This window comes from Bubalus bubalis, chromosome 6 (assembly GCF_019923935.1).
Source record: "Bubalus bubalis isolate 160015118507 breed Murrah chromosome 6, NDDB_SH_1, whole genome shotgun sequence".
Classification (NCBI taxonomy): domain Eukaryota; kingdom Metazoa; phylum Chordata; class Mammalia; order Artiodactyla; family Bovidae; genus Bubalus; species Bubalus bubalis.
This window is the reverse complement of record NC_059162.1, coordinates 105,556,081-105,570,048: the sequence shown is the minus strand read 5'-3', so window position 1 is coordinate 105,570,048 and position 13,968 is coordinate 105,556,081. Positions and strand designations below refer to the sequence as shown.

Here is a 13,968-nt window from a genome sequence, read left to right as displayed (position 1 = left end):
AAGTATACAGGAGGTAAACCGTCATGATGTTTACAACTTACTTTTAAGTGGCTCAGAAAAAGAAAAACTAGACAAAGAAATATGGCACAATGGTTCAATTGTTGAATCTAGCTGGAGGAGAGGCTATATGGTTAAACATTTTTTTTTTATTAAAATGTTTGAAAAATGAACACAGAAGGGAACACAATTGGGAGTGAGACTTCTTAGTGTACACTTTATTGTGTCGTTTTAAATATTGACGTGTATGGATGGATTCCTTTTTAAAAATACAGTTAAGGATTTATAAAATAAGTAAGGATTGATTTTAACATGACAGAGTGTTTTTAAAATGCAGCTTTGATCTCTGTGTTAAAAATTGATATAGTGGTTTAACTGTGACTGTAATACATTGAGTAAAGTGGTTTTACCTCATAGAAGTAATAGTGTGATTTATAGCGTGCCTGTTATGTGATGGGCACTGTGTTTTCCGTCTCATTTAATCCATTCAACAGGGAGAGATTACACATGGGCAAGGCCATATAGTTAAAATTGTGGAGACAGAATTTGAGCCCAGGTGAGGAAATATTTAAAAGTTTTTGATTGATTAAAAGTGATAACCATTTGGTTTCTAAAAACATGGTTTTATCCAAAAGTTAACAAGACACGGTATTTGTCCTCAAATTGCTGATAGTATAATGTAGATATCAGAGTCAAAGAATAGCAAGTAGTATTGAGCATTCACTCTGCCTGGGCCCTGTGCTCCGTGTCTTACTTGCATTCTGGTATTTCATTTATGATTCTTTCATCTCTGTGAGGCAGTCTTTTCATAGTTAAAGAAACTTGAGACTCAGGAAGGTCTAATTTGTCCAAGGGCCTCACAACTTAGTATGTGTGCGAGTCATGATTTGGCATCAGTTAATTGATTCCAAAATCTAAGATCTTAACCTTTATATACTCTTATCATTTATTACTATATATAAAGAGAAAAATAAGTGTGGTAAAAGAAGTAAAATGTTACAGGAATTTAGAAGGGGTTGGGTTGTATAGCTAACATACCTGTTTTCAGGTGTGAGATTTGTGAAAATGCATATACTTGATAGAGTAGATAAATGGAGCATAATCTGATGTTAGGCAGTTTAGGATGGAGGGGACAGATGTGGCAGGAAATAACATGAAGTAATTAGGTTGAAGAGAATTTTTAAAAGAATTGCTAGGACACAGTAACTAAGTTGATTTTCTTAGGAAAGGAGTTGGCAAGGAAGGGTAATGCCAGAATTTCATTTTTTTAAAAAACTGAGAGAATACCATTACTGAAAATAGAAGTAAGGAATGAGGAGCTCTTTGAGATATGATTGTGAGTTCATTTTGTGGAATTTAGTGCTTGTGGGACTAAAATGAAGAAGTCCAAATGCAAGTGATCTATTTTCTGTCCATGCCTTTTGACCTTGACTGTGTATTAGAGTCTCTGTGGAATTTAAAGCCAGAACACACAGACACATATCCCAGGTCCAGGCTCCATCTGCTAAATCAGAATCTCCAGAGTTGAAGCTCTGAATACTGACCTTTCTGAAGTGCCACAGGAAACGAGCCCCTTCCACCTATGCCTACTGGGAGTATAAATTGGTATAATCTCTGGACATCCACCTGGCAACAGTTTCACTTCTAGGAATTTTTTCTATAGATACAGCCATGCATTGTGAAATGGTCTCTGTACAGGGATGTAAATTGTAGCATTATTGACAGTTGCCAAAGATTGGAAACAACTTGCAAGTTTATCTGGAGGGGATTGGTTAAATTAGTTACATTTGATCTGTACAGTGGAATAACACACTTGTTAAAAGTATTGAGCTCTCAGTGTACAGTAATAGAATGACCTGTAGGATATATTAAATAGGAAAAGAAATAGGTCTTCTGTACTCAGAGGGATAAACAAACTGTACTGGCTGCTGCTGCTAAGTCGTTTCAGTAGTGTCCGACTCTGTGTGGACCCCAAAGACGGCAGCCCACAGGCTCCCCCGTCCCTGGGATTCTCCAGGCAAGAGTACTGGAGTGGGTTGCCATTTCCTTCTCTAATGCATGAAAGTGAAAAGTGAAAGTGAAGTCCCTCAGTCATGTCCAACTCTTAGTGACCCCATGGACTGCAGCCTACCAGGCTCCTCCATCCATGGGACTTTCCAGGCAAGAGTACTGGAGTGGGGTGCTGTTGCCTTCTCTGAACTGTACTGGAAGGATAAACAAAAATGATTATTGTTTCTTGAGGAAAGAGACTAAGAGACTGGAGTCAAAGTAGAAGGGAGACAACTTCTAACTGTACATCTTTTTGTGTGCTTTTTGACTTTTGTGTCATTTGCATGTATAATGTTACCTATTTTTTTTAAAAGAGAAAATTTTAGAATCTCTATAGTTGATTCTCATATGTAGTTAAGATTGGGCCAGTGGTTCCCCCAACCCTGGTGGTTTATCATTAATTTTAACGATTTCTGTTCCACGTGTGGCCTGTAGACCTAGTAGCATGGGTATCATCTGTGAGGCTTATTAGAAAAGCATAATCTCAGATCCCACTCCAGACCTACTGAATTAGAATCTGCATTTTAATAGGATTTCCCTGGTGATTCAGAAGGCACTTTCAAGTTTGAGAAACACTGTGTTAGGTGAACCATCTAAAACACCTAGAGTGCTCGCTTGCCACTCAGCTTCACATGTACGTTCCCACCTCTGTTCTTTCAATGATACTGGGTAACAGTGCCACACACTTGTTGAATATTTACTACTTATAAATCAAGGGCTTGCTCAGAACACTGTACAAATCAATGTGAGTACTGCTCCGAGCAGCATTTTCCAAAGTGTGTACTGAACCAGGAACATGGACTTTATGTCATGTTAATGATGTGTAAAAGGGTTCTCTGGTCAAATCAGTTTGGGTAACACTGGGTTTAAATAAGAGTGAACAGTTTTCTTCATTGCAGGACTGTTCAGAGATTTGACCAAGGAATCCTTTTTTTTTCTAGGACTATCTCTCAGGTCTTTTGCTCGGTGGAACACACTTTGAGAAATGCCTGGTTTAGAGGAAAGACCACCACTGGCTTTGGAATCCTTGGCAAGTTACCTAATTTCTCTGAGTATTGATTTTCCTAACCTTAAACCGGGGATAACAATACTTGCCTTGGTGGTGGTGTGAAGAATAAATGAGAGGTGTGTAAAAACACTCAAAGCTTGGTACCTCATGAGTGTTTAAGTGGTAGTTGTTAATATTACACAGGATACTTCATTTTTCCGTGTTCTTATGTTTATAGTTCATTTCACTGTTCCTTACTATCCTTATCAGGATGTGAGGGAGGAGAAAGTGAAAGAATAAATTTTGGTGAAATGTTAGTAGTAGCTTTGTTAAAAGGTTTGGTGTTTGTGGGACTTCCCTGGTGGTCCAGTGTTTGGGGCTCTATGCTTCCAGTGCAGGCGGACACGGGTTCAATCCTTGGTCAGGGAACTAGGATCCTACATGCTGTTTGGTATGGCTAAAAAATAGAGTTAAAAAAAAATTTTTTTTAATGGTTTGATGTTCAGAATAAAACTGCTAATACGGGAATACTTAGCAACGTTATTTTGCTCTTTGCTCTGTTAAATGAGTACAGAGATCAGAATAAACTTCCAGTAATGTCAGCTGACCTTTTATCTGCTAAAAACAAACAACAACAAAAGATATCAAACTTTCATCTTCACAACCTTGATATGTTATGTGGTATGTTATCAAACTGTTTTATTTTTCCTTTTTTCTAGTCAATAAATTGATTGCACAAGAAGGACCTTTCTTTCTGCAAATGCGAATAAAACATTTGTTGAAATCTAACTGCATCCCCCAGGCTACTGCTTTATCAAAACTGTGTGCAGAATCTAAAGAAATTTCAAATGTGTCATCTTTTCAGCAAGCCTATATCACATGCTTATGTTCCATTCTTCCTAATGAAGATGCTATTAAGGAGGTAGGTAAAGCAAGTAACTGCTGTTGTCATTCATACAATGAATTTATTAGATTTTGATAATTGTTGCATGACAGGATGAAAACCAAGACTTTTTTTTGGTCAGGCTACTGATAAGTACCATTTTAACTGTATATTTAACTGTTCAGCACATTGAATATAAAATTGTGTCTTTTAGGTGTATTTGAAAAGTAGATAATTAAAAATATGCAGATAAATGCTTATGAATTTGGCTGATGGTTTGTTTTGAAATGTTTAAATGTGAAAGTCACTTTTTCTTCTTAAACTAACAATTTCTCTGGGAAATGTAGACATTATTAATAGTGGTGTCAAGAGGTAGACTAAAGATAATGGCAGTTAGCTTAAGTTACTTTATACATTTAACTCTGTAAGCAGAGAAGTATAGGACTTTAGAACCTATGGGTACACTTTGAACAATAATTAAGCAGACAAACGGGGTGTTTTTGGTGTGGTTTTTTTTTTTTGGCCTAAATCATCGTTTTCCTTAGAAAAGTTGTAATTAGTCTTTTGATAAATTATAGAGAGAAAAATAATAGATATTTCATCATCTGCCTATAATTCTCTTACCTGCCATTCAGGTCTTAATATAGATTCTCATTTTACCTCTACACCGAACTTTCTTGTTAAATGCAGGAATCACGAGGATCTGGTTCTATGCTGTAGTGATTCTTAAACTTTTATGACAATTTCAGCTGTAAATATCTTATTCTCCAAGTGAAACTGTCTTTCTGTTTTAATAATTTTATTTATTTGTTTATTTTTGGCTGTGCTGGGTCTTCATTGCTATGTGGGCTTTGCTCTAGTTGCTGAGAGCGGGAGTTACTCTGGTTGTGGTCCTCGGGTTTCTCATTGTAGTGGCCTCTCTCGTTGCAGAGCCGGGGCTGAAGGACGTGCAGGTTCCAGTAGTTGTGGCTCCCAGCCCCTAGAACACAGGCTCAAGAGTGTGGCTTAGTTGTTCTTGGCATGTGAGGTCCTCCCAGATCAGGGATGGAACCCATGTCTCTTGCATTGGCAGGCGAATTCTTTACCATTAAGCTATAAGGGAAGCCCCTATCTTTAGACTTTAATATACAGACTCCACCAGGACCAACCAATCTATTGGTCCTGTCCGCTTTTCATTCTCCTTCACTCTTCTCATGTACTCACTTCCCTCCTTACCCTGCTTTTCCATAGTCAATCACTATTATCACTCCTTTGCATATACCCTCAACTCCTCTGCTGGTCTCTTCCTTAATTATACTTATTTGACTAACCTGTATCCTCACTATCCCTACATCTCCACCTCCTTTATATCTTTACCTGCATTAGTGGTTTGGGTGGGGAAAAACCTACCAACTGATTTACTTTAATTGAGTCACACTATGTTTCTGTAGTCTATTCACTCTCCCACTCTCTGAGGTTACTATTTCATACTCTTAACTTTTTCTTTTAACCTATACTACAGTGCTTTCTGTCCCATCCCTTTCCCCACGGATGAGCTTCCTTCCTCTTTCTCTGAGGAAATTGGAAATGTTGGAAGAGAATTTCCATGGCATCTGTTGACCTACCTGCATTTATGTATTTACACCTTCTCTTCTGTTCTGAGGATAAACTATATCTGCTTTCCCCCCACAAAGGCCGACAGCCTCCTAGACTTCTGTATCAGATCCCATCCGCTCTTGTCCCCTCGAGGCTAATGCTGCAGCAGTTCTCCTTTTCTCTACTGCATTATCAATTCCCCCTCTGCTTGTAACCATCGTAGCAGCACTTATGCTGTTATTTCTTCCATTTTTTAAAAAGAAATGCTTCTTTCAGCTATCACCTTGTTTCTCTCCTCCCCTTTCAATATAATTTCTCGAATGAATTTTCTGAATTTGCTGTTTAATGTTTTTCTCCTTGAACATACTCTGCTATGGTTGGTGCCTTGTGCCGGCCTACCACATCACTAAAGCCAGCTACAAAAGCACTTCTAAGAGGGAGTTTTATAGCGATACAAGCCTACCTCAGGACACAAGAAAAACATCAAATAAACAACCTAACTTTACACCTAAAGGAACTTACAAACAAAACCCAAAGTGTAGAAGGTAAGAAATCATAAGGAATCAGAGCAGGAAAAAATGAAAGAGAAATTAAAAAGAAATAGAAAAGATCATTGAAACTTTCAACAAGCTGGTTCTTTGAAAAGATAAACAATTTGATGTCTTTTAGCTAGACTCAATCAAGAAAAAATGAGGGCCCAAATCATTTCGGAAATGAAGAGAGCTCACAGCTGGCACCAGGGAAATACAAAAGATCATAAGAAATTACTACAGACAGCTATATGCCAATAAATGGATAACCTGGAAGAAATGGACTAATTTCTAGAAATTTACCTCTCCCAACACTGAACCAGGAAGAAATAGAAAATAGGAACAGACCAATTACCAGTAATGAAATTGTCAGTAGTTTTTAAAATTCCTAAAAAACAAAACTCCAGGTCAAGATGGCTTCACAGGTGAATGTTCCCAACATGAGAGAAGACTTAATAACTGTCCTCAAACTATTGTAAAATCTTGTAGAGGAAGGGATACTTCAGGACTTCCCTGGTGGTCCAGTGGTTAAGAATCCACCTGGCAATGCAGAGGACACTGGTTTGATCCTTGGTCTGGGAAGATTTCGCATACCTTGAGGCTGCTAAGCCTGCATACATCAACTGCTGAAGCCCAGGCGCCTTTAGCCTGTGCTCTGCAACAAGAGAAGCCATCACAATGAGGAGCCCATGCACTGCAACTAGTAAAAGCCCATGTGTAGCAACAAAACCCAGGCACAGCCAAAAATAATAAATAAATACAATTAAGAAGAAAAAATACTTCAAACTCATTACACAAGGCCAGCATCACCCTGATACTAAAACCAGACAAAAAAAGACACCATGAAAAAAGAAAATTATGGGTTAATATTACTGATGAACATAGATGTAAAACTTCCCAATGAAATATTAGCAAAGTGAATTCAACAATAAAGGATCATGTACTATGATCAAGTGGGATTTATCCCAGGGATGTGATTATGGTTTGATATCTGGTCTTCCCTGGTAGCTCAGCTGGTAAAGAATCCACCTGCAATGCAGGAGACCCTAGGGTTGATTCCTGGGTCAGAAAGTTCTCCTGGAGAAAGGATAGGCTACCCACTCCAGTATTCTTGGGCTTCCCTGGTGGCTCAGATGGTAGAGAATCCACCTGCAGTGCGGGAGACCTGGTTCGATCCCTGGGTTGAGAAGATCTCCTGGAGGAGGGCATGGCAACCCAGTCCAGTATTTTTGCCTGGAGAATTCCATGGACAGAGGAGCCTGGCGGGCTACAGTCCATGGGGTTGCAGAGAGTCAGGCGTAACTGAGCGACTCAGCACACACACATCTGCAAATTGGTCAGTGTAACTCAGCACATTAAATTGAAGAATAAAAATTATGTTAATCTCAATAGATGCAAAAAAGGCATTGACAAAATTAAAAATCTGTTTGTGATTAAAAAAAATAAAAGACTCAAAAAGTGTGAATAGAGGGTACATGCCTCAACATAACAAAGGCCATATCTGACAAGCCCACAGCTAACATCATACTCAATGGTGAAAAACTGAAAACATTTCTTCTAAGATCAGGAACAGAATGAGGATGTTCACTTTTACCACTTTGATTCAACATAGTATTGGAAGTTCTAGCCAGAGTGGAAGTGAAAGTCACTCAGTTGTGTCCGACTCTTTGCGGCCCCATGGACTGTAGAGTCCATGGAATTCTCCAGGCCAGAATACTGGAGTAGGTAGCCTTTCCCTTCTCCAGGGGATCTTCCCAACCCAGGGATCGAACCCAGGTCTCCCACATTGCAGAGTAGTCAGACAAAAAAAAAAGAAGAATCCAAATTGAAAAGGAAGAAGTAAAATTGTCACCGTCTGGAGATGACATGATGTTTTACATAGAAAGTTCCAAAGACATCACCAGAAAACTACTAGAGCTCATCAATGAGTTCAGTAAAGTTCATCAGGAGTTTAGGATACAAAATAAGTATACAGAAATCTCTTGCACTTTCTATATAGTAACAGTGAACTGTCAGAGAAATTGAGAAAACAATCTCATTTATAGTCACATGAAAAAGAGTAAAGTACCTTGGAATGAGTTTAAGTATGGAGGAAAACACCTGTAATTCAGAAAACTTTAAGACCCCCCCTGGAGTAGGCAATGGCAACCCACTCCAATATTCTTTCCTGGAGAATCCCAGGGACAGAGGAGCCTGGTGGGCTACAGTTCATGGGGTTGCAAAGAGTTGGACACGACTGAGCAACTAAGCACACAGGTGAATGGATAATTAAACTGTGGTACATCCAGACAATAGAATATTATTCAGTGTTAAAAATAATGTGAGCTGTTGAGCCATAAAAACACATGGAGGAAATTTAAATGCATATTACCAATTGAAGAAGCCAGTCTGAAAAGGAAGGGAGGGAAGATTAGGTGGAGCAAGTGGGAATTTTAGGGCATTAGATTGGGGACAGGAGGAAAAGGGGACAACAGAGGATGAGATGGCTGGATGGCATCACCTACTTGATGGACGTGAGTTTGAGTGAACTCTGGGAGTTGGTGATGGACAGGGAGGCCTGGCGTGCTGCGATTAATGGGGTCGCAAAGAGTCGGACACGACTGAGCGACTGAACTGAACTGAACTGAAACTGCTCTATGTGATAATATAATGTATCATAATTATACTATATGTATAATACCATAATACTATAACATAATGTATAAAACATGTCACTGTGTCTTTGTCCAAACCCATAGAATGTGCGACACCAAGAGGGAACCATATGTAAACTATGGACTCTGGGTGATTGTGGTTTGTCAAGTAGTCTCATCAGTGTAACAAATGTCATGCTCCAGTGGGGGAATGCTGATAATGGGGGAGGCAGTGATAGGGGCTAAGTGGGAAATCTCTGTACCTTTCTCTCAATTTTGCTGTGAATCTAAAATGGACCTAAAGAAATAAAGTGTTTTGTTCTAAAAAAAAGGAAAACTGTAAGACACTCATGAAAGAAATGGAAAGTGACACAGATGGAGAGGTGCGCTGTGTTCCTGGATTGGAAGAATTACTACTGTTAAAAAGACCATACTCATGGCAGTCTACAGATTTCAGTGCAAACCCTATCAAGTGCCAGTGGCACTTTTCATAGAACTAGAACAAAGAATTCTAAAATTTGTATGGAAACATGAAAAATCTCAAGTAGCCAAAAGTCTTGAGAAAGAACAACAAAGCTGGAGGTATCATGTTCCCTGACTTCAGACTGTACTACAAAGCCACTGAAATGTTGGGAAGGGTAAGGAGATGGAAGATTGCTTGCCTCTAATAACAGCTGCAGTATTATGTGTTGGGAAGCTTAATCAGAGTAAGATGGAGTAATGGTTAGTCTCAGCACCTGATATATGCCAAAAGAATTCAGAAGAACAAAATTGCTAGACCTTGGATTTGATTCTTCTTCTGTAATAACAATTTTTCCTTTAATCTCTCAGACTTTGTTTATTTGAAACCTGTTTTGTTTTTAGCATTGCACTAGGCAATGGCAAATACAAAAGTGTGTGTATCGCCTTGTTTGGTTGCCAGAAACAGTAGTAGATACTTAGCTATATGATAGTTCCCTGAGATTATGTAGAAATGAAGAGCATATCTTTGTAGAGTGGTGTAGAGCCTTTTATGCTGCTGCTAAGTCGCTTCAGTTGTGTCCAACTCTGTGCGACCCCATAGACGGCAGCCCACCAGGCTCCCCCGTCCCTGGGATTCTCCAGGCAAGAACACTGGAGTGGGTTGCCATTTCCTTCTCCAGTGCATGAAAGTGAAAAGTGAAAGTGAAGTCGCTCAGTCGTGTCCGACTCTTAGTGACCCCATGGACTGCAGCCTACCAGGCTCCTCCATCCATGGGATTTTCCAGGCAAGAGTACTGGAGTGGGTTGCCATTGCCTTCTCCAAGAGCCTTTTATAAAGCTTTATAAAAATTGATCCTTGAGTTGGACCTTGAAATAATGGTGGGGTTTATGTAGGTAAAAAGAATGGTTTAGGGATAACTGTGATATAAAGGTACAGAAATGAATGTCACTTTGTAGGGGACCACTAGAGAACACCTTGTCTGGGGAAAAGTGTGGATATTGAGGTCTTGCGAGAAGTAATAAGACCTGTTGGATAGGGAAAAGTAAGGCCTTGGAAACGGCAGTGCATTTGAACTTTTGATGCAGTAGAAATTAGAGCGGTTTTGAACATAGGAAGTAAAATGACTGAAACAGTGTTTTAGGAAGCATAGACTGAAATAGATGTAGGAGAAGAGATTGGAGTTAGCAAGAGGAAAAAGAATGGGACTTGCTGACAGGACCAAAATAGAGAATAATGTACAGAGATCCCTTCAAGAGACTCATGAGACCTTGAGAGACTGGAAGAAAGGCAGTGTTCTGCTGCTGACAAAAATGGCAAAGAAGGGAGAATATGGGACACTTTGTGCCGAATCTCTCCTGGTTTATTAATAACAAGGCAAGAAAATAGGATTTCTTCCTGAGGTTATACAAGTCTCAACAAATTTGTTGAGAATATGAGGAACTGGGTTATTGGAAGTATGATTTGGTTTTTCTACAACAGGGACTGGCAAACTATGGCCTGTGGACCAGATCCACCCTGCTGTTTGTTTTTGTAAATAAAGTTTTACTGGAACACAGTCACGCCCATTGGTTTATTATCTATGACTGGCTTTGCTCCATAGTAGCAGAGCTGAATAGCTGTTACCAAGACCATTTGACCAGCAGCTTTGAAAATATTTTCTCTCTGACCCTTTACAAAAAATGTTTGCTGACTTTTGTTATGCAAGATTCAGATTTCCTAGTGTATTACAACCATTAATTATCACTTAGTTTAACCTTCCATGTTTTATCAATGGTGAGACTGAGGCCAAGGGGTAGTGTTTCCAAGGCCCTACCTTCATTAAGCTAATTATTAAGTCCAAGCCCAGGCCAGAACTCAGATCTCCTGACTCTCTGGCCAGCTCTTTTTAGAGTTCTGTACAACTTATTGCTAGTTGATAAACATTGATGAGTCATGTTCTCATGGGAAACATTTTGGTGGTATTTCATTCCATTCATGTTTATACATTTATGTATAGGTGCAACTTAAAATATTTTTATAATGATTGGGGTTAATTTGTTAAGTATGTTGATGTGAAAACATTTGGCACACTTTGTAAAATTATTTTTAAAGGAACACTGGTACCATCATAATTAGTCTTTTATCCAGTGATGCTATTTTTTGCAAGTGAGAGCACAATTAAAGAAATATTAAAAATTTGCTGTGGAAAAAGACCAGTGAGTCACCTGATGTTCATTAATTGGGGTTTAAAATCAGCATATGTTCTAAGGCAGCAAAGTTACATATACATTTGCCATCTTCTTCTGAGTTCAGGAGAAGAGTCAAATTAACTTCAGCAACAGCTGGGAATAAAAGTACTTATGTGTTGGCACCTGTGGGTATCACAATAATGGGTGTATGTAATGAGAAACCTCTGCTGGGGAAGATTTAGCCAGGCACAATTAATATTAATTGATGGAGTCAGCTTCAAAGCCAGAATTTGTATATTCTTATTACTGAGAAAAAGAATCTTTGCAAAGATCAAGTTTTCCACATATATAGTATAAAGGATAAAGCTGTTTTAAACATGAAGCACTTCTGTTACTATGAAGAGCAAGAAATCTGTCTGCAGAGTTGTTGGCATAGATAAGGTAGGGGTTCAGTTTTGATCCTTGAGTGAACTACATCTTCAGTGTCTGATGTGGTTACAAGGCTTGTTTCTTCTCTTGATGGGAAAAGGAAAAGACAAAGACAAACAGAACCTGATTTATTCACTGGTCTAACACTGTTGGGAATTAACATAGTCACTAGGTATATAAATGATAAACAGAGCAAATACATTTAAACAGGACCCACTGGGAATTCAGTTTGGGAATAGAAGAAACAGTAAACAAGAGCATAGAAATTCCAGGTGTAGTTTAAATAAGATTAAGATGGATCCTGAATGAGGAATAATAAAGTGTGTAATTAAAATCTGGATAATTTACTTCATGTAACCTTATGGTCATATGGTGAATAAGATGTACACAGAAAATACACTAAAGGTAGATTGTATGAAGAAGTGGAAGGTTTGCCAGTTTAAATATTTATCCCCTAAAGCAGAGTTCTTTTATTTATTATTTTTTTAATATTTTATTTACTTGGCTGCATTGGGTCTTGGTTGTGACATGCAGGGTCTTTCGCTGCTGCACAGACTCTGTGGTTGTGGCTTGTGGACTTAGTTGTTCTGCAGTGTGTGGAATCTTAGCTTCCCAGTCAGAGATCGAACCCATGCCCCTTACATTTCAGGGTGGATTCTTAACCATTGATCGCCAGAGAAGTCCCCCAGAGTTCTTTTAACTAACTTTGAAGAAACTTCTTCCTAGAACTCAGTATATATTTGGATCTCACTTTTACTGTTACTTTCATGGGTTGTGCTCAGTCACTTCAGTAGTGTCTGACTCTTTGTGACTCTATGGACTGTAGCCTGCCAGGCTCCTCTGTCCATGGGATTTTCTCCAGGCAAAACTATTGGAGTGGGTTGCCATTTCTTTCTCCAAGGGATCTTCCCGACCCAGGAATCGAACCCACATCTCCTGCATTGCAGGCAGATTCTTGACCAACTGAGCCACTTGGGAAGCCACTTTCATGGGTTACATGTGGGTATTTTGGTTGATACATGATTACACTGTAGGGATCATTATGGAGAGTTAGTCAGACACAGTCATTTTCAAGAATTCAGTAGGACAGTTCAGGTGTCTCTCAGATACTCATAGGATTAAGCCATAGGATTTAATCAGAAGCATCAGTGACCTTTTATTTCTTCAAGAAACATACAAATGACCAACTCGATAGCATAGTGTTGGTCTGTGGCATTGCTGCAGTTTAAAAGAAACCTGGTTTTTAGGAGCACAGCCTTTTTTTCAGGTGATATCTATGAACCTGATGAATAATTCTCCCAAAGTAGACTCAGGGTTATTAGACATGAAGACTTGCTAAGAGTAACTCCTCCCTTTTTCCTACTCAGGGATGCAAGTGAGAGAGATCTCATTATATGGATAACCTTAAATCCACTTTGTCTCTGTTTTGAAAGAAACATTTACCAGCTTGTTTTTTAAGATCTCCTATTAGGAACAATGGAGAAGGAAATGGCAACCCACTCCAATACTCTTGCCTGAAAAATCCCATGGACTGAGGAGCCTGGTAGGCTACAGTCCATGGGGTCTTGAAAAGTCGGACACAACTGAGTCACTTCACTTCACTTCACTTCATTAGGAACAAATTACTTGCCTTATACTCCAGAACTGATCAGGAGAATACTAGATTGAAAACCATTATTCTTGAGAAAGGTAAATGTTAAAATATTACAGTAATGTCACTGGCCAGAATACTAGTTTACCTTGGTAGCCTAAGCATGATGATAACTAAGAAGACAAATAAGTCATCTAAATGCACATTCTTTTATGCCAGTGACTACCTCTTGTACCATTGGTGTTTAATTCACTGATTATCATGAAAGCCTTCTAATAACATCTGTTCTTGCCCCAGACTTTATTTTCTACAACAACCGAAGTGATCTTTTTTTTTTCTTTTTTAAATTAAAACATTTTATTTTGAGATAATAGTACATTCTCATTGTTACTATAAGAAATAATGCAGGCATGCCTTCCAGTCATTTAATATATATTCACTGGGGACTGTGCTAGGCACTGGAAATACAGAGATGAACAAGACACAAGGGAGAACCAGCAGCAGTGTTCACACAGTGTGAGATTTGGGGAAAGGTTGGTGCTGGAAATTGAGTTCCAAGTTATCAGCATTTGAAACCAGGGTGTGGAGGGCATTCACATTTTAGACCTCCAGAAATTAAAGGCTTACCATAATCCTAGAAAGTTTTATTCAAGAAAAACACA

The 13,968-nt window shown here is 38.8% G+C and overlaps 1 protein-coding gene across 4 annotated transcripts in view; it reads left to right on the top strand.

Annotated features, from left to right (window-relative positions):
• Positions 1-13,968, top strand: part of RLF (RLF zinc finger) — an 80,523-nt gene that overhangs the window by 38,314 nt on the left and 28,241 nt on the right. For 2 of the 4 annotated variants that reach the window (XM_006061924.4, XM_025289018.2), the window contains exon 5: positions 3,754-3,956. In XM_006061924.4, coding sequence (XP_006061986.2) covers positions 3,754-3,956 — 203 coding nt within the window. Of the gene's footprint in view, positions 1-2,987; positions 3,077-3,753; positions 3,957-13,968 lie in introns of those variants that run through there. The other 2 variants (XM_025289016.3, XM_044945204.1) reach the window with 2 other exon arrangements.